General features: G+C 41.6%; 3 protein-coding genes across 4 annotated transcripts; 1 reads left to right on the top strand and 2 right to left on the bottom strand.

Moving 5' to 3' along the window:
* Window positions 1-1,557: 1,557 nt before the first annotated feature.
* SLC25A28 (solute carrier family 25 member 28) lies at window positions 1,558-6,229 on the bottom strand. Its single transcript, XM_034439838.3, has 4 exons — window positions 5,859-6,229; window positions 4,913-5,141; window positions 3,334-3,390; window positions 1,558-2,467 (listed from the first exon to the last, which is right to left on the bottom strand). The coding sequence occupies exons 1-4, from the start codon at window positions 6,147-6,149 to the stop codon at window positions 1,950-1,952; spliced, it is 1,095 nt and encodes a 364-aa protein (XP_034295729.2). The 5' UTR covers window positions 6,150-6,229; the 3' UTR covers window positions 1,558-1,949.
* A 59-nt stretch (window positions 6,230-6,288) lies between these two features.
* On the top strand, window positions 6,289-20,928 carry ENTPD7 (ectonucleoside triphosphate diphosphohydrolase 7). 2 transcript variants are annotated; one of them, XM_034439836.3, is made up of 12 exons: window positions 6,289-7,286; window positions 9,745-9,924; window positions 12,169-12,374; window positions 13,536-13,686; window positions 14,684-14,787; window positions 15,128-15,184; window positions 15,793-15,941; window positions 16,028-16,194; window positions 17,335-17,659; window positions 17,742-17,827; window positions 17,985-18,146; window positions 18,886-20,928. In XM_034439836.3, the coding sequence occupies exons 1-12, from the start codon at window positions 7,279-7,281 to the stop codon at window positions 19,112-19,114; spliced, it is 1,824 nt and encodes a 607-aa protein (XP_034295727.1). In that variant the 5' UTR covers window positions 6,289-7,278; the 3' UTR covers window positions 19,115-20,928. The 2 variants fall into 2 exon arrangements, with proteins under 2 accessions (XP_034295727.1, XP_034295728.1); XM_034439837.2 differs by having other exon boundaries at window positions 6,422-7,286; window positions 9,745-9,928.
* A 1,017-nt stretch (window positions 20,929-21,945) lies between these two features.
* Window positions 21,946-24,388, bottom strand: LOC117678577 (V-type proton ATPase subunit e 2-like). Its single transcript, XM_034439841.3, has 4 exons — window positions 24,200-24,388; window positions 23,479-23,526; window positions 22,677-22,786; window positions 21,946-22,382 (listed from the first exon to the last, which is right to left on the bottom strand). The coding sequence occupies exons 1-3, from the start codon at window positions 24,301-24,303 to the stop codon at window positions 22,693-22,695; spliced, it is 246 nt and encodes an 81-aa protein (XP_034295732.1). The 5' UTR covers window positions 24,304-24,388; the 3' UTR covers window positions 21,946-22,382; window positions 22,677-22,692.
* Between the last annotated feature and the right edge of the window lie 1,776 nt (window positions 24,389-26,164).

Genomic DNA, 26,164 nt, shown 5'->3' with positions numbered 1-26,164 from the left:
ACCCAATCATTCTGACAGGGAGAGGGAACGCCTATCCCCATCCCTATTCATTTGTTAGATGATATTAGCAGGGAGTGTGGATAAATCCAACCGTAGATCAGATCAATCATTTCCATTTTCACCCTTGCCCTCCTAATCTTTTCTAATCTGATCCAGTGTCATCCAGATGTGCTGTGATTGCAATTCCCAGATATCTGAAATTGCTAAAGAATCATCTTAAAGATATGCAGGGACACAAGAAACACCATAAAATTAATTCCTGAGGAAGGTTGATACCACAGTAAAGCAGAAGTGGAGAACAAATACAAAATGCATTTTCCTAACAATAGACATTGCTACAGTAAGAATGTATGGTACATATGATTGCATGTGTTCCCAAGTGGTGACATTTCCTAGGACATGACTTTCTAGCAAAGGCTAAAAGATAAGTCAGTAGAAGATAAATTAAGATGCAGCAAGGCAGTTATGCGTGAACAAAAGGACACTTCAAGGAGAAAATATTTTACTTCCTACTTTGGTTCAAATTATGGCTCAGGAATGTCCCTTTCCCTGCAGCTATTGATGCACTGCTAGGAATGTAAAGCTGGGATATACTCATCTGAAGCAGATAGAGAGCAATACTATACAAAGATTTATGTTGCATTTTGACAGAACTATTAACATACTAAAAACACTGCCTTAACTGCATTGCTATATTTATTGCCTCTATATAGTCCTCCGTTGTAAAATGTCAGTTTCTAAGCCTTGAGATGAAGAAGGAAAGCTAATCACAATTAATTCCTTATAATGACAAATGCATTTATCACCTCCAAAAGTTCTGTAACTTTGAAGTTAAGTTTGTTCTTACAAGGCCACTCCATGTTAAATGTTAACAATTACAGAATTACTATCCCCTCTATTAAATTCATATTTCATTGGTGGAGACAGAAAAAGGTCTTATTGTTATAAATACAAGCTAATGCAGAGCAGCATATTTTACAAGGGTTAATGGAGTAACATGTTCTACAAGAGCACCTCTTCTTCAATTGCAGTTTGGTACCCATCTGTTCTTGTCGTATCAGACTTGTGTATATGCATGTGAACAAATTTTACCATGCATATGTGTATTATATAATTTTTTCACAGTATAATTTTAATACGCCTAACAAGTCAGTTGAAGGACACCTCAAGTTAAAGCAGTGTCTCTTTTCACTATTTTCATACATACTGAGATTAAGTGGACTGGCAATAGTGCTGAATAGACTGTGCTAAGTGTTGAAAAGTCACAAATGCTTTATGAGTAGCATCTAACAGAGAACAGGCTTTTCTTGGATCTCAATGTACATCATACAACATTCAGCATTATGAAAGGGAATCTTACTTATCTTCCACCTCTTCAGATCAGAAGACAAAACAATTCCTTCATAAAAGTGTAATGAATCTATCTTATCTATAAGAAGGAAGGGTTTGCTGGGACTAATCAATGTTGGAATCTAACACTATCAGGAAAGCTGCACGTTCCCCACCCTCTTCTATAAAGAAATGCTCAGAATCATCTGGTAAGAAAGAGACAAGGCCTAGGACAATAAAGCAGACTTTATTGGAAGTGCCAAGGGCCACAACAATCAAAGCCTTCTCAAAGAGCATGAGGTCTGTGTGAGTGCTAATAGACAACAGCTTAGCTAACACTTCTTCTGCCTCTACTAATTCTTACCTGCAATCATTTCTGAAAATGCAGGCTATCACCCCAATTTCCAGTAATTCCACCCTGGTCTTTATTTATATCCAACACCTGGGGCATGTTTGTTAGATGATAAGCTAAAAGCAGGTGAAGTTGCTGTTTGCTGTATACTTTCCATTGAGAGAACAATGGGCTGTGCAAAATGCAGCAGCAGGCAAGAGGCGGCATCAGTATTCCAAAGTCTTGCTTGTCATCTGAGTTTGGCACCAGCCAAGCCGATAACGCCAATTCACTTCCTGGACAACCGTTCCTCCTTTCGCTTTGTTAAGATGTACTTGAAGAACTCATACACAGACCATGCAATAGCTGTGGAGGGCATCTGGTAAATGACACGTGCCTGAACCCCACGGAAATACGCAGTTAGCCCGCCCACGCGGTACACCGTCCTGAATGCGTGAGCCATACCTGTGATGTGCCCACTGATGTTGGTATTCAGTGCCAAGGCTTCCTGTGTATTCAGCAATGTTTTGCAAACGTCCAAAGGTGTGGTGGCAGCAGCTGCAATGGCACCTGCACAGGCACCTGCCACCATGTGGGAACTAGGGTTGTACTGTCTGTGGGGGTTGAGGTGCTCCTGTAGGGATTCATATGCCATGAAATGGATAGCCTGAAAGGGGATGTTCATGGTCAGCTGAGTGGTATAGCTTCGGTAGAAAGCTCCTGCCCCTTCATTGCACCACACCGCACGCACACAGTCTGTTACTCGTTGGTATGGAGAATTGTACATCTGCATTCTTTGTTTAACCACTGGAAATGGGTGATAACAGCAATCCAACCATATTGAAATGTGGGAAAGAAAGAAAAAAACTCTAATGAATAAAGGAGTATAACCTGCATTCAGTGTACACACACACCCGGACTCTTATGCTTCAGTATTCAATACAGTCCTCACATAAACCTCAGTACAGGAATATATTATCAATCTATCAAGCCTTATACAATTGCATTAAATCAGCAGACCCAGACCCCCCTTTCTAGATTGTGGAAAATATTTAGGACCACTAGAATGAGTTTTGGTTTTCTTACAGAAAACCAAACATGAAGCAGGGAACATGAAGCCACGTTACAATATAATTTTAATTCACTTTTTCATGTTTATAATAATAATAAGGCAAGACCATATGGTTGAGGCAAGCTTTTCCTGTAGCAGCCCGTTCCATGGAACATCTTCCCTTCAGAGATCAGACAGGCCCCAACCCTGCTAACCTTTTACAAGGTCCTAAAACCCTGGCTATGCCCCTGAGTCTGGAGTGCTGAACGTGCCAAGGGCCCTGTTAACTGGCCAATACCTTGCTCTTATACATCTTGAACTGGATTTTTAATCTGCTTTTTTTTGCTGGTTTTATTATTTTTATTTTTTTTAAAAGTTTTATTTTTAATCATAGTATATTTTCTGAATTGTAAATTGCAGTCTCATTGACGAAGATGGGCGGACACAGAAATTGAACAAACAAACAAACATATTCCAGTCAATGCAATCCATCATTCAAATAAAATTTGTAGAAATAATTGCTCTGTCTTCCTTTCTTCTAACAAACAAGAGAATATTTTCTGGTGATAATAAAAATAATTATCTTCATGAAAGATGGAGCAGACAGGAAAAACAGTATTACCTTCCGCTGGATTCATGGCTGCATCGTGAAGCAACGTTGCCACACAGCCTGCTGCACCTGCAAGACAAGGACTGTTAAATATGAAGAAAAGTTGAGATGAGACCCATGACGGTCTTAATGACATCCCAGATTAGGCCATCACAATATTATACATGTGAAAATAGGGACATAAGCCATTCTTTCCAAGGGACAAGTAGCTTATGCAGAACTAAGCCTTAACTTTCAATAACCAAGATTCTAATACAATGTTTCTCCAAATTAATTCCGTTTACAACTAGAAAAAAAGAGGAAACAGAATATCTTCTAAACATCTTAGTTAAGATCTTTATAATTAATATGAAGCAGACAAAAGCTAAGATAATTCTACTATTAGTAAGATGTGCAGCATTTCAGTTTTGATCTTCTACAACTGTTTCAGAAAGAGTGAAAGCAGGGGCAGGAAGGAATAGGACTCAGGAAAAGATATAGCTACTTTACAATGTTGCATGCAAATGCTAATTTCATACTTCTCCTCCCTCTGTGACATCTTTTGGATCCTGAATCTGAAATGTTGCATAAACCTACTATTTACATCCTTATAAACAGTCTTCAACTTTTGACCATTCATTTAGTGGCTTAAAAATTACGACAGTGCTGAAAAAGTCTGTCCTTGCACTTACAATCATTGCACCACCTTCATGTTCACAAAATTGCAATTCAGGCATTTGGCAACCAGCTTACTTTTATAACCTATATCCTACAGTAACATGATAGCTGTATTTGTAACCTTTTTTGCCAATTTGCAGCAAAAAACAACTATTCAAAAGAATGAGTTCACACTTATGATCATGGTGTTTGCTTAATGACTGTAGATGTACCAACAACCATGGTGATTCACTGACCATCATAACAATGATCATAAAATTGGGTCTGAATTGATTTATGACTGCAACAACTTAAGATGGAAATTCTGGTCCCAATTGTAATCATAAGCTGAGGACTATCTATACTATTTTCTTCTAAAATGTCAACAAGATGCAGGGGGTGATGAGTTATGTCTTAGATTTTAAGAGATAAAATACCACAATCAGAGATTAAGTAGAAGCTTTAGAAATAAGCTATTCTTAGGAAGCAGATTTGACTAAATGAATGGAACAGCACCTGTAACAGCAAGCCTGGAATTCTCCCCATTCAATTAAGTTGCTAAAAGAAAGAGGCATTGAGGCAAATACAAGCATATGCATCTTAAGCACATCAGTATGCATGTTTTAAAAAACAGAAATATATGCAAACAATCACAGTCACTCTTCTACCACATCACTTTCTCACATAAGATACAAAAACACATGCCAGAAACCTTATTTGCCCATTTTTATCCCTAAATCCCTACAGACCATATATTGCTCAAAGAGACATACTGCTAACATACTGTTTTGCTGCAAACAGAATACAGCATCATGAAAGAATGTCCATAACCTTGAGGGTTCAGACAGTACTAATGCCAGAAAAATAAGAATAAATCTGGCATCCTCTCACTCTGAGCCCCAGCTGGTACAACTAGAACCCCAGGATGGGGTTAGGAGGCAGGAAGGGATAATACCGTTGGCCACGTGACTATTGCCCCCAGCATGGATAAGGTTGGTAAGTGTCTTTTTCAATTTTTCGTAGCAGGCGAAATACAAGGCATGGGCAGGACCAGCCCCTGTAGCTGTGATGTTCAATCCACGCATAGGTCTCCAGATCCCTTCAGTTCGGACAATCCGCCACAAAGCCTCCAGCACATTCCGGTAACGAGCAGCAGGTTCTGGTTGCAGGCTTTGCATCCTTGTCTGCCAGTGCGGGGATGGGGGGAGGGGGGAGCAGGTTAGATATGTTTAGAGATTTACTCAAATAAGTTCTCCCAGCCAAACTCGGTCCACCCACTTCCCGTTTACAAACCTTCAGCATTTGAGTCTCTGCTTTAATTCTGCTGTATGCTCTCTCTCCCTACTTACATGAGATTTTTTGCAGACAGTATGATTCCCTGAAAGGTGTCTGGAAGTATAATAAACTTCCAAACAATTCCCCCCATCCCGCCCTCCTAAGATCTCCTATGCAATGACTGAGTCCAATCCGTTTTTCCGGCAAAAAGGGACTAGCCTGAGATGGAAGGAATAGATCCAATTCTCAATCGCTGGTGGCAATGCTTCTTAACTGTCATCTCAAGTTCGGGACTCAGAAGACTGCCCATTGCCACTTCCGCCGCCAACCGCAAAAGGCACACAATTACTTGTTGCTCCCTCTTCTTCTTGGCCTAATTCATAGTAACCACCCCGAGACGCGCATCCCTTTGACCTTCTGTCAAACCTCCTTGTCGCTTATTGGAGCAATTCGGAGGGAGCCGAAGGATTCCGCCCAACCGGCCAATGTCCGACCTCACGGAGCACCCCCGTGAGGAGCCCTGCGCGATCTTTCTCCAGCCCTCCTCGAAGGCATCACCCGTCCCTCTTCCCTGCCCGCCCAGCCGCCCCTCGGAGGCACCGACGCGGCTCGCCGCCTCTCCTCACCTTGACACAGTCCACCGGGTACATAAGGCTGTGCTCCAGCACCCCAGCCACAGCCCCTGCGAGCATGTGGGTGGAAGCGGCGGAGCCGCGGGGAAGGGCCTCGTAGTCCGGCTCCCGGCCGGTTTCCGTGTCCGTTCCTGTCCCCCCCTCCCCGCCGCCCCCCGAGGGCCACGGCCACACCCAACCCGACCCTCCCCCGCCATCCCCGCCCAGCAGCAAGAGGAGCAGGCGGCCCGGCGCCGCCGCGCCCCGCTGACCGGGCCCCGCCGCGCCGCCTGCCCCCAGCTCCATGGCGCCTCCGTCGAGTCGGTTACGGGATACCCCACTCGGTCCTGCGGCTCCCGCTCAGTCCATCCCGCCTACTGGCACTGCGGATTGGTCGCGGTCCGTGTTCGCGCCGCCCTAGGCCGACGCGCATTGGTCGGTTGGCAAAGGCCGGCCTTGAGCCCCGCCTATCAAAAAAAGGTATTCGGCGATGCCCCTTTGACCTTTTGTTCTATCCTCACTCCATTGGGCACCTTTCCGCCGAACACGCTTCTACGTCGGAAAAGGGGACAGTCATTGGCTACGCTGCCTGTCAGGCTGGAAGTCAGCCTAGTAAGAAGGGATGGCCGCTTTTATGGCGCGTGTGGTTTGTTTGGAGAAGCTGGTTGGTTTGACTTTAAAGATGACGCTGCCGTGGGTAGCGTGTGTCCCTGTGGCTCGCCGGGGGGGGGGCTACCGAGCGCGGGCTCATCGGGGATTCCACGGGGTCGCCAGCTTCTCAAATTTCGGCTGACAGCGAAGCCGATCGAGCCGAACTTTCGAAAGAGTCTCCTTTAGGCCTCCGAATTGGGCAACCTTCTCGTGACGTCAGCTCATGAAACTGGAACGCCCGCCCTCAGCCGAGACCGGCCCCTGCATTGGCCAGTGACGTTCCCGAAACTGAGGTTGCTTAACGACGCTTCGGGATTGTGTCTCGGGAACTGAAAGTTTGCGAGCTGATTGGGTAAGAAGGTCAGGAGGCGGGGCCGTGACTGCCGAACTGCTCAAAGCGGCCGCCTTGGGCCCGCTACGTCAACCGCAGCCTCGTCCCCATTGGCCGCCTCTTCCGAGCTCCCTCGTCCTGAGGACGTGGCTGGAAAGTGAGCCCCGGCAGGTTCTGGACGGAGGAAAGAGCGGCGGCTGTAAGTCCCTCCGTTGAGTGCCGGCGAACAGGAAGATCCGGGACCCTCCAATTCGGAGGCGCGAAGATAAGATATTTGGTGGCCGTAGTGGAAGAGGGGAGTCGGGGTCTGAGTGGGCTCACCTCCTCCTCCTCCTCCTCCTCGACTTTCTCCTGTAAAAGCTCCGGGATCCTGTGGCGGAAAGGCAAGAGATGCGACTCCCTTCTGGAGACCGTTAGAGGACGCTGACAGACTCTGGACAGCGGGGGGACCATATGGCCAGGTGAGGTGACGAGAAAGCGGAGTCTGTTAACATGCCTTCCCTTCCTTCTCTCCCCATTCAAGGTCTGCATCCTCCCCAGACGGCATGAGAACGGTTGGTTGAGCCTGTTTAAGGGGGAAAAAACGGCTGCTGTAGGTTAGAGGGGGAAATAATCTTATGCCCGAAGTTTCAGGGGAAATATATGCTTCTTTTCCCACCCCCCTCGCTCTTATAAACCGGCCCAGCACAGTTTGGTTGGCATCCAGGAGGGTTCAAAGATCACACTCCTTGCCTGCCAGTCGGAGAAGGTGACTGTATGATTCCTGTGGGTGGGGAAAGTGGGAGACAAGCTTCCTCCTTTGCTGTTCCGTTCCGAAAGGTAGGTCGAGACTTCCCGGAGAAAAGGGAAGAGATATGCTATAATGCTATTTATAATTCATAAAGAGCCTTGGTGGAGCAGTGGACTAAAGTGCTGTTAACTAGCACTTAGCTGCCAGCTGCCTGCAATTACTGTGAGTTCAAATCTCACCAGGCTCAAGTTTGATTCAGTCTTCCATCCTTCCGAGGTAGGTAAAATGAGGACCCCGATTGTGGGGGCAATTAGCTGACTTTGTATGTGTGTATGTGTGTGTGTGTATATATATATCCCCCATATATATATATATATATATGCGATATTTTTGCAATCAGGGTTTTTTTCCTATGTTGAAAGATGTTTCCTATGTTCAACATAGGAAAAAAAAAAAAAAACCCTGATTGCAAAAATATCGCACATTTATACCTATGAATTAAAAGAAATAAATATTTGACCTCTACAGGGAGGAGTCATAAAATATGGGTGTGTCTGGCTGAAGAGGTCCAAGAAGGCCGAAATAGTGCTATCCCAGTCTCCCATAAGTCTCAGAAGAAACAACATAAAATGTCTGACAGGCCTGAAAGCGATGAATAGAGATTTCATCCCACCATGGCCATTTTAACATCTTTCAACATAGGAAAAAAACCCTGATTGCAAAAATATCGCACATTTATACCTATGAATTAAAAGAAATAAATATTTGACCTCTACAGGGAGGAGTCATAAAATATGGGTGTGTCTGGCTGAAGAGGTCCAAGAAGGCCGAAATAGTGCTATCCCAGTCTCCCATAAGTCTCAGAAGAAACAACATAAAATGTCTGACAGGCCTGAAAGCGATGAATAGAGATTTCATCCCACCATGGCCATTTTAACATCTTTCAACATAGGAAAAAAACCCTGATTGCAAAAATATCGCACATTTATACCTATGAATTAAAAGAAATATATATATATATATAGGGGGGACCAAAAGCCCTACTAGGCAGGTATATACAAAAGTATGACGGCTATTGCTTAACACATTGTAAGCCGCCCTGAGTCTCCGGAGAAGGGCGGCATATAAATCGAACAAACAAACAAATAAATAAATAAATGCAGCATTACATAGCTATATCATGACAAAATGATTATCTGTCTGCTGGTGGGAATTCTGAAAGTTGCTGTCCAGTCCACTGGAGAAAAATGGGCTGAGGGAGGCAGGTGTCAGTCACTCATTACAGTTATATGCAATAGGGGTAAGTCTCAGTACAATACAAGAGGAGGAATTGCAGTGGGTTGTGGAATAGATAGAAGCTTTGAAGTCTTGTTCATTTATTCAAAGGATTGATATCCCATATTTCAGCTGACAGGTTTGATTTTTTTCTAATAAGTACAGTCCTCTTCTGTCCTCTTGCTTCCAATGAAAGCAATCATGAAAAAAGAATGTTCAGGTACCAATTATAAATATTTTAATCCCTTCTTTCCTTCTGCCATAGTCTGAATGGCATCCATAGTCTTTGATGGCAGTTGGGGAGGGTCCAATCCCTGCTAATGATCCTCCAAAGATATCAGAAAGTGGTCCTGTTTTTGTTTTCTTCTGCTTCTATCATGTGGAAGAACTGGTGTCATGAGATTTCTGGGCAATGGGTGAAGAAGCTTCTCAGAGCTGTTGATGGCATAAAGGAACCAGCTTTAATGTTTGTTTTTATCTGTGTTTAATGTTCTTTAATGTTCTTTATTAAAGAACACTTTAATGTTTTTTAATGTTTTTAAGACTTTAATATTCTTTAAGACTTCAATGTTCTTATTTATCTGTGAAGCTCATGTCAAGCTCAGTTACATTATATGTTGTCTCCCAACCCTATTGGAAGATTTCCTCCTTATAGCTTTGAGCCAAATTGATTTTTTGTGGATATTAGAAACATCTACACTTAGCTTTTTAATATTATAGTCCAGTGTTTTTCAACTTTGGCATGTGGACTTCAACTCCCAGAACTCCAGATAGCTCACTGGGGAATTCTGGGAGTTGAAGTCCACACATCTTAAACATCCTAAACAAATTTGAGAAATATTGCTATAATCATTGTACTTATAAGCAACAGTGGTTGAGACAGTCTTTGAAAAAACTGCTTTTTCTTTTTCCAGGATCAGTTTTTCCTGCCTGTGTCCAGCATCTTGGCACTTCACTGTGCCTTCAGTGAGCCTTTGTCTCCGTCAGCGTTTCGCCCTGGTACTCCTGTTATTTGCAGTCTTTCTTCTACTGATTGTGGCAATTAAAAATCTGTGGCACTGGAAAGCTGATTCTCGGGATAGGCAGTTTGAAAGGTAGGTAAGTGGAGCATTGGGTTGAAATGAGACCTGCTAAGTTAAAACAAAGAATGCTTTCCAGAATAGCAGGGGTGGGGGTGGAGGGGCTGGAAGCTGCAATCGGGACAGCTTCCAAAAATTGTCTGCAAGCCAAATGTTTTGATGTGTAAAAAAAATTATTTGGTTTCTATAGCTGCCCATCTCAGCAAACAACTCTGGGCGGCTCACAATTCAAAATCATACACTACAATTAAAATCTCAAAAACATTTTAAAACAATAAAAACAATAACCATTAAAACACTAAAAAAATTAAAACAATTAAAAATGATCAGTTTCTTCTCCAGCCACTTACAGAACAGAGGGAAAAAAAAGGGATGGTAGTCAGAAGAATGGGAGTTTGACCATTATTCCCTTCATCCCTTCTTGTCATTGGCAAATTATTCCCAACAGATTACAGCTGAGAAAATATAGTTCTCAACAGAAAAAAAAATCCATGTCTTAAGAGAGAAATCTTATGGTTTTAAAATCCAAATCACATTGATTTATTTGTTATACAAGATCACTATTCATTGTGGATAGCACTTTTATATTTATGCAGAAATAAGTCCAGTTGCAGTCAATGCAATTTACTTCTTAATAGGTATGCTTAGGACTAGAATCTAATTAGATCTCAGTATAAACCCTGTTGGAGAGAAAAGAAGATGGGCCAATCAAGATTCATTGTCTCCATGTACAAATTAGTTGATCATCAAAATACATTGTAAAAGGAATTTTAGAAAGAAAAAAACCCCAGAGAACAATATTGCTCTAATGGAGCACAAATTGTCCAGTAAAACGATTAGTTATTATATTGGACATAGAAGACACTGGATGCTTGTAACCAAATTCTGAAGATATTATGTATGCACAATATAAATTCTAAATTTCTCTATTTAGAGAATAGAAACTGATTTTTTGTACAAATTATCAAGGGAAGAAAGTGATCACAATTTGTGTCATAAAAAATCTTTCTACCTGCTTTTTCTTTAATCTTAGCAGAAAGATTTTAACTTTATTTTAAACACTAATTGAAATCTAAAACAAGTCAGAAGACATTGTAGTGCCCCTCCCTCCCCCCCCAATCCACATTCTCTTATTGATTGAAGTTAGCATTTGTTCTCCCCCGCATGGTGGAAAAGGAGCTGCCTGGACCAAATTTAGCTTGTATTTTCTCACTAGTAAAATTGATCCTGTTATAATAATGCTTTTGGGGGGGAGAAGAGAAAATGGTTGCATTGGCCCTTACATTAACAGAACAATGGAAAGAAAATCAGCATTAAGAGTCCAAGATATGCACTGGAAATTCTTCATGAAAGGAGGACAATTTTGTTCCTGTGCCTGGGAGCTCATAGGGTCCGGTTGGAATGAAATAGGCTGAAACGGAACCTTAGCAAGATGGAGCTGCTGTTTGTTCATTATGATTCCATTAAATCCCAGTGTAGTCTCTTGGGATTAAGCACTACCTCTAAAGGAACATCTTACTAACAAATGCACAGTCATGAAGTGGGCTTTCTTAGCTGCATTGTTCAGATAGATAATAATAATAATAATAATAATAATAATAATAATAATAATAATAATAATAATAATAATATAATAATAATAATTTTATTTCTATACCGCCCTTCTCCCGAAGGACTCAGGGCGTTGTACAACCTGTTTAAAAACACAAACAAAACAATATAAAATTTAAAATAATTAAATAAAGTGGCTCAGATTTGAAACCCCAATAAATTTAAATATCCCAATTTAAAAACTATTGTGTTGTTAGTCCGGCCTGGCGGAATAATAGGGTCTTCAGTGCACAGCGAAACGCCCGGAGGTCGGAGATCTTACGAATTTCCGGGGGCAGTTCGTTCCACAGGGCTGGGGCTCCCACAGAGAAGGCCCTCCCCCTGGGCGTCGCCAGTCGACATAACTTGGTTGACGGCACCCTGAGGAGACCCTCCCTGTGGGAACGGACTGGTCGGTGGGAGGCTATTGGTGGCAGAAGACGGTCTCGGAGGTACCCGGGTCCTATGCCATGGAGTGCTTTAAAGGTGGTAACTAACTAAGATAGGTGGTCCTCTTACAGCTAAGGGTGCTCCAATACCTGAATAATTGTCTTTTGGGGATGATTAGAACCATAGAAAAATATTCTATGAAAAGTCAGCTTGTTTTCTGTGCTGCAAATTTACTCTTACATATTTTCACACAATGCTAAATCACTTTTCTACTTGCAGGTATTTAGCACGTTATCGCGCCTTGGAGGCAACAGACACAAAGGATCCAGCTCTGAGTTATGGGGTGGTTGTTGACTGTGGAAGCAGTGGGTCCCGGGTCTTTGTGTATTATTGGCCACCACACAATGGAAATCCTCATCACTTACTTGACATCCGGCAAATGCGAGATCACAGCAGTGAACCTGTGGTCAAGAAGATCAAACCAGGTTTGGAATGTTCTAATTACTTTCTGTTACAGTAGGCAGACCTCCATGAAAAGCAGGTGGCAGATCCCATAGTTGTCCTTGATGTGCTGGTGTACATCTGTACTTTGGCAAGAGATAATGTTGATGTGACCTTAGCTAGTTATTTTTTAATCTGTTTTTTTAATTCTAACACCTGTACAAACTAAAATGTTTCACAAATTCTATTCAATGCAGTGTAAACATTATTCAGAGCAAGAATATTATTAGCATAATACCACACTCTCTTAAAGTATGAACAAATCTGCAGCTCCATCTTGCCATCAGTTTCAGCCCATTTCATAATAATTAGTATTATAAATTATATATGTTAATTACACACACACTAGATAAAAGTTGGATAAAAACTTCTGTTTTCAAAATATTTGTCCATTTTAATCAATTTAATTAAACTATTAATTTGAATTTCAACTTTAGATAATGGAATAAAATGTACCTATTATATGATATAAATATGGTCTTTTTTTCCTTCTCAGCCAATATATTGTTTCATTGCTTTTTAAAAAATAGAGATAAACTGGTGTAAGAGTGAGAAGGCATTTATTCAGTGTTAAAAGCTTCCATGTCTTAAATATTTCTTGAGTAAATTGTACAGTAAATTAATATGCTTAAAAGATTGCATTTTTAAAAAGCTATTTTAAAGCTTTATAATTTACATTAATATTTGTTAATTTATATGGTTTAATAAAAAATATGTTTAAGTTGAAATTTGGAGAGCCCATCCTCATTAAGATATATACAAATATAAATATAACAACCTCGTATTATTTAAGGCTTTTTTTAACTAAAATTGAAAAAATAAAGTTTATATTTTTAATCAAATGAAAGGGAACAGAATGGAATAAAAATAGCAGTTTTGTTAGACCAGATATGTTAATACCCGTAGTTTAAATGGATAATTTTTTTATCACCTGCAAATTTATACATTTTAAAAGGGTTTGGATATATAAAATATATATATTTCCATTATTAGGGTGCGAAAAATATTTTTTAAGATTTGTTCATACTTTAAGTGTGGTATTAAAAAATACTGTTATCTAAACTTGTGTTATAAAGCCATCTGGTATGTCTTAGTTATGTGATCTAGGTAAAGGAAACTAAAGAGACAGTTCTTTTCTTGAATAGGGATCTCTACACTGGCAAAAACTCCAGAGAAGGCTAATGAATATATGAAGCCACTGCTCACCTTTGCTGCTGCCTATGTACCCAAAGTCAAGCACAAAGAGACGCCACTCTACATTATGTGTACAGCAGGCATGAGGCTGTTGCCTGACAAGTAAGTGATCAACAACTTTCTTAGACTTGATCCTGGCCTTTTGGGGACTTAAAAGCAGGAAGTACTGGGTTGTTAGACAGAGAGTGAATAGGGAAGATTTCTCAAAGTGCAGAACTCTTGTATGGCAAATTTTCTGTAGGGATTTATTTATTTATTTATTTATTTGTTTGTTTGTTTGTTTGTTTTATATGCCGCCCTTCTCCGGAGACTCAGGGCGGCTTACAATGTGTTAAGCAATAGCCTTCATACTTTTGTATATACCTGCTTAGTAGGGCTTTCGGCCCCCCCTAAGAGGTGTTCTTTTTTATACAAAGTCATCTTATTGCCCCCACAATCCGGGTCCTCATTTTACCTACCTCGGAAGGATGGAAGGCTGAGTCAACCTTGAGCCTGGTGAGATTTGAACTCGCAGTAATTGCAGGCAGCTGGCAGCTAAGTGCTACTTAACAGCACTTTAGTCTGCTGCACCACCAAGGCTCTTATTTTAGCTATTCCTTTTTTTCCAATTTCCCAATTTTGCTCACTGTAAAGCAACTCTGTTTTCTTCATTTAGATATAGTTAGTGGAACTCCATTTCCATCACTACCAGTGGTGGGTTGCTACTGGTTTGCCCCAGTTTGGGCAAACTGGTAGTGGCGGCGGGAGGCTCTGCCCACCCGCCTGAAGGTCATCAAATATGCTCGCGTATGTGCAGAAGCTTCTGCGTATATGCAGAAGTGGTGCGCGCGCAAGCAAACCGGTAGCAAAGGTAAGTGAAACATATCACTGATTGCTACCCTGACCTTCTTTGTAGCTCTATATTAAAGCTCAAAGGTTTGCAAACTTAGAACTGAAAACTGTTCCAATAGAAAAAGATTGAATTCTTGCACCAAGGAGTAAAGAGACAGGTTTTCAAATTGATGGGGGAGACTGCTATGCTCTCTGGAAAGGTAAACAGAGCAGGATCGGTAAATAGGGTAGGAGGAAATATTCCTCATTTGCTTATGGATCTTTGCAGGCAGCAGGAGGCCATCCTGGGGGACTTGGTGAAGGACATACCCTTGGAATATGACTTCCTCTTCTCAGAATCTCAGGCAGAAGTGATTTCAGGGAAACAAGAAGGTACGGATCCGAGTTTAATCTCTTCATGTTTCAGTGATGCAATATCAAAGACAGACTGAAAGTGTATGTATGTAGTGAAACCAGATTCGGCTGGAATTGGTGGGTGAATTTGGTCTTGGTGAATTGTTTTCTGGCCCAATGTGAGCTGTTCTGTGACTTGCCTTCTTTTAGGGGTTTATGGATAGTGGAGGTCAGCATGCTGCTCCACCTGTTGTTAGATGTACCTGCCCATATAAGGGGCTTCCTTTTTTTAACCCGTGCAGAAATAGTGTTTAAGCACCAAAGCTGCTCTGCTTCTTTGGTGGGACTGATGTTGCATTTTGTGTTCTTTCTCTTCCAGGTGTCTATGCTTGGATAGGCATCAACTTTGTCCTAGGTAGATTTGATCATGCGGAAGGTGAGATTTATTTATTTATTGTTTATTTATTGGTTTGATTTATATGCCGCCCTTTTCCGGAGACTCCGGGCGGCTTACAATGTGTTAAGCAATAGCCTTCATACTTTTGTATATATCTGATTAGTAGGGCTTTCGCCCCCCCCAAGCGGTGTTCTTTTTTATACAAAGTTAGCTTATTGCCCCCACAAACCGGGTCCTCATTTTACCTACCTCAAAAGGATGGACGGCTGAGTCAACCTTGAGCCTGGTGAGATTTGAACTTGCAGTAATTGCAGGCAGCTGGTGTTATTTAACAGTGCTTTAGTCTGCTGCGCCACCAAGGCTCTTGGTGTTATTTAGAGAAAGGTCTCTTGAAATATGGGGCCCAATGAGTGGATGGCTGTTTTCTCATTGACACATGAAGGAGGGAATTCTATGCATTTCTTCATTCCTAGCAGGAGCAAAGAATTGGCTGTCCTATTCATTTATTCCCTTTTGTCTCCTCAATAGAACAGAAACAAAAATAAAGTGAAAGGCAGAAACTCCTTTCCCCTTTCTCTTCCCTGTTTTCTTTTTTTCTACAATTAATAGTTTATTCTCCCTCTCTTCTCTTTCTACCTGGGCTACAGAGGAAGATGCACTGATTTCTGTGACCCTGTCAGGTCAAGAAGAGCCTATGGTCCGAAAAAGAACAGTTGGGATCCTCGACATGGGAGGTGCATCCCTGCAAATAGCCTATGAGGTGCCAAACTCAATCCCCTTTTCTTCCCCACAGCAGGTACATCTCTTGACTAGAGAGGGTTTGAAATGGGGGGGCGGCGCTCAACTAGGTTTAGCTTTTTACCACTTTTCTTTTCCTTCTAGGAGGAAGCTGCCAAAAGTTTGCTTGCAGACTTCAACTTGGGATGTGATGTGCAACACACAAAACATGTGTATCGAGTCTATGTCAATACTTTCTTGGGCTTTGGAGGCAACTTTGCTCGGCAACGATATGAAGAACTGGTGCTGAATCAGACCATCACTCACAACAGGTATCCTTGTGCTGTTGAAATGAATTTCCAAGACAATTATTATGGAATTATTATTATGGACAATTATTAGGAAACCTTATGATATTATTTATCATAAGGTTTCCTAGGATTAGCAATTGAACTTTCTGTTCCCCATATACCAAGGAAGGCCCAAAATAGGGTTGAGGAACTACAAGACGTCAATGAAGAGATTCTGTGCAAACTGCACAGAATCCAATTATAATTATATACACAGAAAAAGGTGGTTTGGGATGGGGGATATTTAATCAATACTTAATCAGAAAACTTATTCTGTCTTTCTCTGTAAAGTCTGTAAAGTTAAAGATTTTTAAAAATATTACTGCCCTATGTTTTCCTGTTGAACAATTCCCCCTTTTCCTGCTATATTATTCCAAATTAAAGTCGGAATCAGACTGCAGGAATGATGCAAAAGAATTCAGAGTATTTGATGTAGAAAAAATAAATTGAGAATGCTCTTTCGGCATTCTTAGACATTATGTGTCTATAAGATTTCATGACTAAATCTTGCTACATTTTAAAAAGTGCCCTGCAATCCATCCAATCTTCTAGGGAAGTTTGTAGGAAAGTCTTTAATACAAAAATCACAATATACGGTTTATGTACTGTAATGTGTTATGTACTTGCAATATGCCAAAAACAGTCCATATTGCTCTTCAATCTGCAATTAAGGATCAGGTCTTCACTGTTTCTGTCTTAGACAAGTCAAAATGATTGACTGATTCAATGTACTTCTGTACTACTAAACTTAAAATTGTGACTCCCAGTGGGAGTATAAAAGTATAAAAACCAATGAAACTAATGAAAATCCAAAACAGTCCTGTTGTGCTGAATAGCAAGGAAGCTGTGAAGATAGTATTATTGCTGCCACAGGTGATCATGCCTCTGGAGGTCACTTTATATGCCGTTGTTGATTGTAGTCTCAAGTTTCAGGTATCTGTTATTAAGATGTATGTGTTTGTGCGTGAGTGTTTATTTGTTTTAGGGAAAATCTGGGAAGTAAACTGGGTACCTGAATGAGGGCAAGGGAAAAATTGGTGTTTTGACCTGGTTGGTGCCATGAATTTGGAATGCTGTCTTAATTTTTACAGATATATTTATTCATTCATTCATTTGTTATAGATTGCGCAGTGTACAAATAGGTTTGAATCCTGAAGTGCCAGTCTTAGACCCGTGCCTGCCAATGGGACTAGAGGATGTTGTGGATAAAGGTGGGCAGGCAATGCATGTCAGGGGCCAAGGTGATTGGAGGAGCTGTGCAGAACAACTGCGCCCCCTATTGGCTGGAAACAATAGCAGTGGAAGTTCTTTGAGCAATTCCTATCAGGCATCTATTGATTTTATGAACAGTGAATTCTACGGGTTCTCAGAATTCTACTACTGCACTGATGATGTGCTGCGTCTAGGAGGATCTTATCTAAGCAGTACATTCATACGTGCTGCTCAAGTGAGTACAACTTTTGCCTTGATAATTTTCTGTGTGTCTCTTATTTTTTACACTAATCTCCCTTTGCTTTACTACCCTCCAGGATTATTGTAGCCTGAGCTGGTCAGTATTGCTACAGAGATTCCAAGACAAGCTTTACTCACCACATGCAGACCTCCACCGTGTTAAGTAAGGAGCCATTCTTACCTCTTGCAGGAGAAGAACTGGGGGTAGACTATAAATCTATAGTCCTATGTTTGCAGTGTTGGGACAAGAGCCTTAGAAATTACTAAGAGGAGTCCCAGATCTGCATCTTTGTAATGAAACTGATACGTTCTGTTTGCAGGTATCAATGCTTCAAGTCAGCTTGGATGCACCAGGTTCTACATGAAGGATTCCATTTCCCCAAAGATTACTCTAGCTTGCGTACAGTGCAGTTGTTATATGACCGAGAAGTGCAATGGACATTGGGAGCCATTCTTTATAAAACCCGCTTTTTACCTCTCAGGTATTATAGTATGTTATTTTCTGAGTTTTGTGAGTTTTTCTCTAGGAGTCAAGTCATCTTGGGAACACCAACATCAGCCTTTTGGAAGAAGAGTTTTAGGGGATATTTTCCTTCCTTTCATAAATTGTTTGTGAGATTTGAACTAACACAAGCCAAATCTTTAGGTATCTGGGACTTAAATTTTCTTCATGCATTTGAAGGTTTATTTACCTTCAATTTTTGGTAGCTAAAATCCTGTCACTTGACTTTCAGGTCAAACTAGAATACTGTATGTGAACTGATGTGGGGGTTAGGTAGGAGTGTAATCTTCTTCCACAGAATTGGTCCTTAAAGAGTTCTCGCCTCTGGGAAGGCAGGTGATACAATATATGGAAGTATCCAGAAAGGTAGCCTTATCACAAGAAAGATGAGTTGGAGCTCTATGTCACAGTCCTTGCGCCTCTCGTAAAATAAAAGACACTATAAGTAAATAGTGTCAAAATTTCCATTAAACATTATCACACATTAGCAGGTACAGGATAATGTATGATTAAAGAAACTATTAAGATCAGTTGTAAATCCCTATTTAGTTATAAACCATATGAGAAGACTTTGGGCCAGTTGCTTCCTAACCTCTCTCAAGGCTATTGAAATGATAAAATTGGAGGTGGGGGGCAGGGTTTACATATAACACTCTAAGCACTAGGGAGAATGTGATATACAAGAAGTATAACAGTAGCCAATTTCTGTTCTGTTTCAGGGACATCCAACGGGAGAGCTTCCATCAGTCACATAGCTCTTGGTTCCATCTTTCCTTTGTCTACAATCATTATCTGTTTTTTGGGTGTATTCTTGTGGTGACGTTTGCAATTGGGCTCTACCTCCTCCGTCTGCGCCGTATCCACCATCAGCCATTGCAGTCAGCACCCCTTGATCTGCTGTGGCTAGAAGAAGTTGTACCACTGCCGGCTCAGAAAGAAGGCTCCTGACAAAAGAATGCTGTTAGGACTGTTGCAGTGACTGTCCAGTGTTTCCTGGTTTTTAATGGGCCAAAAGCTGTGATTCCCTTTTCCCCCCCAGTCCAAAATACTGTAACACTCCTTGTTAGCCTCAGAGTGGCTGCTCAATATTATTCTACACCAAGGGCCATGGCTGCCAGGGGACTTCAGATTGTATCTGAAGTTCCTAACTGGGATAGGACAATCATGTTGCAGGTGTTACAGGGCAAGGACCAAAGGTTCACTTCCATCCCTGTTGGAATTGAAACAGTATCAATGCAAATAACCAAAGAAAACTATCTGCTCAGGAAAAGGTGGGTGGGAGAACTTGCCACAGGATATTTGCAGGACCAAGCAACTTTTCTGAGGGATCTTCTGCAAAGGAAAGTGAAGAGCTCATACTGGTGCTTGCCCTCTGATTTGAATAGAGGCGTCTTGTTGTACCAGTGGCTGAGAGAGGACTCATGTAGGATCCATTGGACAAAAAATGTAGGATCCATTGGACAAAAAAAACACTCCTTTAAAACCAGAAGAAAAAGAAGCTACAATTAGCTGCTACATTCTGCCTTCTTTTTCCACTTGTGGTTTTCGAGGAATTGAATTTTGCACAAAGAAAGCATGGGGATTCTGTCAGATTCTCTATTACATACATGATGAAGGATGGCTCATTGGGGATGCTCCTTCCTTGAGCATTTCATCTATTTCTAGTACAGGTAATCCCCCAGGTACGACCATGCATTTAGTGAATTGTCATAAGAAGAAATTTATTCAGGTAAGGTACTTACATTAGAAATTCAAAACTGCGATTAAAAAGAAGCCATGTGACTTGGATTCAGTCACTACTGCAGTGGTGGCCATTTTAAACTGTGACTTTCTTTTGCCGTTCTGGGTTACAACATGAAATTTCCTGAAGCTGGCGGGTTTTTTTTCCCCTCCGGTCATATGGCTAAACAAGATCCAGTGATTTTGTAACTAGTGCCAAGTTTGTTTTGTTTTTTTTGATGTTACCTGGAGAGGCTTGTGCTGATCAGAGGCAGCATTTTTTTAAAAAGAGGTTTTAAATTTAAATTGCCTCCAGATTTTGTGAGTGCCCCATCACTGGAGACTTTTCAGAAGAGACTGAATAGGCATTTATCAGAAATTCCCCCCCACCCCAATTTGGCTGGCTGCCTAGAGAGGCTTGAATTGACTAGCATTTTTTTAAAAAGTCCTTGCCTGTTTGGATAGGCTTGAGTTTAGCAGGGGCAAGTGATTTTTTATTTTAAAGCAACTTAAGCTGAGAGTTCTTAACACCCCACCCCACCCCGCTGCCTGAAGATGCTTGAGCTGTCTTTAAAAAGCAACTGCAAGTGGAGAGCTCTGGGAGCCTGCTTGGAGGCAACTTAGTTCCTGCGCTGAAGGCTGCACCGGAAACAGCTGATGGACGGCTGGCAGCAGCAGAGAAAGCCTCTCAGTTCAGTTAACGATGGCAGCGATTAATTAACGGAGGAAATTGTCAGATTTTGTTCATTTAACAACCCATTTGATTCAATTAACAAATTTGATTTTAAAAATTTGTAAAATTAAGTCTAATTCATTTGAAGAATTTTTTGACTTACAACCCTAATGGGCAGGTTCCATTAGGGTCGTACCTCGAGGACTACCTGTATAGCAGAAAACTATCTTGAAATACAAACCATTCTGGATAACTGAACTTGTTTCAACAGTGACTGTCTAAATCAACGGTGGGCTACATTTCGTAATGTATTTGTTTGAATACTTGAAATCCAGTGAAGTGTAGCAATAAATTACACTGAACTACGTAATCAGAGTTTCTTGAAACCATCTTTGATGTTACTTTTCTATAGCCCAAGGGGTTACACAAGCCATTATTCCTCATGTGCCTTTCTACTTGGTTAAAGATCTAAAGGAAAAAATATATATACACTGCTCAAAAAAATAAAGGGAACACAGGCAGAAGACATCTGAGATCTGAATGAATGAAATAGCCTCATTAAATACTTTGTTCGTTACATACAGTAGTTTTGTGTTCCCTTTAGTTGTTTGAGCAGTGTATAAACTACTGTATGTAAAGAACAAAGTATTTAATAAGGCTATTTCATTCATTCAGATCTCAGATGTCTTCTGCTTGTGATCCCTTTATTTTTTTGAGCAGTATATTTTAAAAGTTTGAATGCTTGTACAGAATAAACTCCTGCATGGCTTGCATTTTCCCATTTCTACTTTTGAAAGGGAGAGTCATTTATTGGCTTCAATCCAGTGCTGGGTTGCTCCCGGTTCTGTCCGGTTCTTTAGAACCGGTAGTAAAACCGGAGGGAGGCTCCACCCTGACGTCATCATGGGTGATCTGCGCATGCGCAGAAGCTTCTGCATAGAAGCGTGCGTAGTCCTGTTGCAAACCTGTAGTAAAGGTAAGTAGAACCCAACCCTGCTTCAATCTTATTTATTTAATTTATATCCTGCCTTTATTATTATAAATAACTTAAGGTGATGAAGACATAATATTCCTTTCTCCTATTTTCCTCACAATAACAATTTTCCCCACAATTGAACTAAAATGAGTTCAAGGGAGAGCGAGTGAGTCACCCAAAGTCACCCAGTTAGCTTTCATGTGTAAGGCAATGTTAAATTCATAGTGTCCTGGCTTCTAGCTTAGTGCCCTAACCAGACTAAACTGGCTCTCAGTCATGAGTAGCTAGACTGAAATCATGCTTGGCAACAAAATCTCCACCCAAAATTTGATTTTGGTAAAACTACTTTAAAATGATAAAAGTAAAATCTGCTGATTCATTGTAGAGAAATTCACCCAATAGGACCCCACCAACAGTACATCACAAACAGTACTTTAATTTTCACAATACAACTTTATACCATATTTATATTTACAACTGGTAGTTAACATGGACAATTAGAAATGTCTAAGCAAATACACTCTGACAGAAGAACCTTTGTATGCAAAGATCAAGATGTGGAGAAACCTACAAATTTACCATGTCATTTGAAATGGAGAAAAGTTATTTCTCTTATTCAGAAGGATATTGCAAAGCTCTTATCAACAGTGATTTAATCTAAAGGGTATAACCACTTACTGTACTACTTACTTTACTGCAATTACGAAGGTAGGGTTCTTAATAAAAATATTTAACATGATATATGCCAAAGTATTAGTTAAAATTGGAAGGCAGGGGATGGTCACTACAGTGGAAATGGGTTGTAAAAGATTCATCACACTTTCAACTGGAAAGGGCATGGGTGAAGCCTGAAAGAGAAAGATTATCATTGGTGAACTTTCACAAAAGAGAGAGAACCTGTCTTAGAACTATAAACTGCTTCCCTTCTCTGCCTTACACAGACAAAAAGAATAACTGCCTATTGGATTCATAAATTTTGGTCATACCAGTGCAGGTCCAGGACAAGTAAAGAGTCAAACTCGGGATTTCTTGCAAATAATAATGCAGTCAATCCTTTTTTCTTTCCAGTTGTTAGTTGGTTACAACCCACAAGAAGCTGGTCATTTCTATGCTTTTATGAGTATGAATAGGTGGATACCTACCTATTAAATTGGTCTGTCATTCCCACTGAAAGAGCACATACCAGATGGTATCATTCTTCAGCTGAGGGCCAAAGAGAGGATTGGCTTGAGAAAGAATTGCTAAAAGCCAACTGTAAGAAAAAAAGATAATATTGCTGTATGAGAGAATCACAACTAAGAGTAAAGAAATTAATTTAAAAGCATGATATGTATAATTGTTTATGATGAAAGATAAGAATTAGTAAAGAATACAAAGGTGAGATGAGAATCTGAATGTAATTCAGATTAGTAAATAGTGTCAAGAGGAAATCAAGAAAATAACAGACAAGTGAAAGAAACTAGTGAAGCAAAAGGAACTTATAAAATGAAGGTACAGTTCAAATGTTTTACATGAAAAAGTGTTAGAAAATAGAATAATATCCCAATGGAATTAATGGAAAGAGAATATAAGGAAAGAAGATATGGAAGCTATTTGGAAGAGGGTGAAAGCAATTATGTTACAAAGTACCATAGAACTGAATTATGCTTATTAGAAATATGAGAAAAGATGCTTTGTGAAATTATGTTGAAAGATGCTGTGAATAACAAAATGTGCATATAATAAAATAAATAAAAGTTCGCACTGTTCCAGTGGCACAGCAGATAACATCATCCTACCAGCATGCTAAGAATGAAGTATAGCTTCTTTTATCTCAGATTACTTTTTTTTCCAGAAAGGAGGAATTGGGATTATATTACTATATCATCCTCAGATAGAAAAGCATATGTTTTTTTTTTTTTTTTAGAAACAGCCCCAGCTATCTCATTCCCATGATTTACTTACAAAAGATAGCAACAAACAGCAGTTGTCACCAGCATGGTAATAACCACTCTAAAGAAAAAAGAAAAAAGTTAGAGAAACATATAAGGAAATTTCAGGATAACAGAATCAAGAATTACATCCTAGGCATAAAGTAATTGTATTGTAAGCTATTATTCTTTTGGATGTACATCATGTAACAGAATCCTACCAGATGATCTAGCTAAGCCTTTTGGTAGCTGATTATCCATAGCAAAATCAAGGAGCATAAATCAACACTTGCCCCCACTTCCCTTTGGTGAAATGATAAACTCTATTCTACACAGAGCATTGATCTGTGATAGCACAGTTTCTGAAAATGGACGCATCACTTATGTCTCTTGCCCTACCCTTGGCTGGGGATTCAGGGGTCTCAACAGAAGAGGGCACTGGGGGAAGCAGGCTAGAAGGCACACAAGGGGTGGGGTGGGGTGAGCAGCTAGATCAGTATTTCTCAACCTTGGCAGCTTGTGAATGCAACCTTGGCAGACTTGCTGGCTGGAGAATTTTGGAAGTTGCAATGTACAGATCCTCAAAGGTTGAGGAACACCGAGCTAGATCAACGGCTTCAAGGTCTTGAACATTTTCCTATTCCTACATTTTCCTAAGCTATTGACGCTCCATCCTGGGGCGTCAATAGCTTAGAATGAATTGAGGTGGTGTGAATGGGAAGGCGAGGAAGAGATAGGGCGGAAAGAAGCCTCACCCGCGATTGGGCCCCTTCGGCACCAGCCACGGACCCGCAAATCCCACGAGCCCCCAGAAGATGGAGAAGAGGACCATCGGCAACGCTAAGCCGTGCGCAGTCATAGCGAGGCCGGTTCGGATCGACGAGAGGAGCTGTCCACTTCTGCAAAACCAAGGCTCCGCCCCCCCTCTCCGATTCCCGTACTGATTGGTCCCTTGGACAACCTCTCCGGCTTGCTTCCGGATCCAACTCCGCAGGCGTCGCGGTGATTGGCTGGCCCCTGGTCTTTCATTGATCCTTCTTTTGGAATTTGGGATCCGCGCACATTATACAACACTGTCCATTTGGCCTCTGCCAAATCGCCTCGAACGAGCCTCGAGACTTGCAGCATAGAAAGACCCAGGGTGCCCATTCAGTAGCTTTCTCGATGAGCCGAAATATTTTATTTTTCACATTTCTAAAAGCGCCCACCTCCCTCCGCCCATCTTCCTCAAAAGGGGAATTCTAATCTAGTTTCTACGGTATTTGAGTGAATGCTGGCTGGTGGTAAAATATCAGCAAGGTTAAGGAAGGAACCTATTCTGAAAGGAATTGGTGTTATTTGGGGATTTCTGAAATAATGAGTCGAAGTCCTGCCCTGATAATTACAAGATCCATTCATAAGTTTAAGTAAAATTAATTTCCTTTGATCTTATACAACAAAATGTATATAGTTTAGTAATCCCAGATAAAGTTTAATAAGGATTGGTTACAAGTACCGTACTTTTGGAGTTGCTATTAGAAGTTATCTTTAACTTCTAAGTTAAAGTTTTCAGAGAAAGTCAATTATTAGGACGTGGACAGGATCTTGGGACGGCTGAACGCCACCACATGTTTATTGGACCCGTGTCCCTCCTGGTTGGTGCTGGCTTCCCGGGAGGTTACACGAGGCTGGCTCCAGGGAATTATCAACGCTTCTTTGAGTGAGGGTGTCCTGCCGGCCGCCTTGAAAGAGGCGGTGGTGAGGCCTCTCCTCAAGAAGCCATCCCTGGATCCGGCTGTTTTGGCTAACTATCGTCCAGTCTCCAACCTTCGCTTTATTGCGAAGGTTGTTGAGAGTGTGGTGGCGCGACAGCTTCCACAGTACCTGGATGAAGCTGTCTATTTGGATCCGCTCCAGTCCGGTTTCAGACCTGGGTACAGCACGGAAACGGCATTGGTCGCGTTGGTGGATGATCTCTGGAGGGCTCGGGATAGGGGTTACTCCTCTATCCTGGTCCTGTTAGACCTCTCAGCGGCTTTTGATACCATCGACCATGGTATCATGTTGCGCCGGCTGGAGGGACTGGGAGTGGGGGGCACCGTTTTGCGGTGGTTCTCCTCCTATCTCTCCGACCGGTCGCAATCCGTGTTGACAGGGGGGCAGCGGTCGACCCCGAGGCGCCTTGTTTGTGGGGTGCCACAAGGGTCGGTCCTCTCGCCCCTCCTGTTCAACATTTATGTGAAGCCGCTGGGTGAGATCATCCGTGGTTTTGGGGTGGAGTTCCATCAGTACGCTGATGATACTCGGCTGTACATCTCCACCCCAGACCATCCCAACGATGCCTTGGAAGTGATGTCCCAGTGCCTGGAGGCCGTGCGGGTCTGGATGGGGAGAAACAGGCTTCGACTCAACCCTTCCAAGACCGAGTGGCTGTGGCTGCCGGCGTCCCGGTATAGCCAGCTGACGCCATCGCTGGTTATTGGGGGTGAATCATTGGCCCCCACGGAAAGGGCCCGCAACTTGGGCGTCCTCCTGGATGCACGGCTATCCTTAGAAGGGCATCTGACGGCCGTGGCCAGGGGGGCTTTTTATCAGGTTCGCCTGATACGCCAGTTGCGCCCCTTTCTGGATCGGGACTCCCTACGCACAGTCACTCAAGCACTCGTCACTTCTCGTCTGGACTATTGTAACGCTCTCTACATGGGGCTCCCCTTGGGGTGCACCCGGAGGCTCCAACTGGT

This window comes from Pantherophis guttatus, chromosome 6, assembly GCF_059756535.1.
Source record: "Pantherophis guttatus breed Tessera chromosome 6, ASM5975653v1, whole genome shotgun sequence".
Taxonomy (NCBI): Eukaryota; Metazoa; Chordata; class Lepidosauria; order Squamata; family Colubridae; genus Pantherophis; species Pantherophis guttatus.
This window is presented reverse-complemented; position numbering and strand designations above follow the sequence as displayed.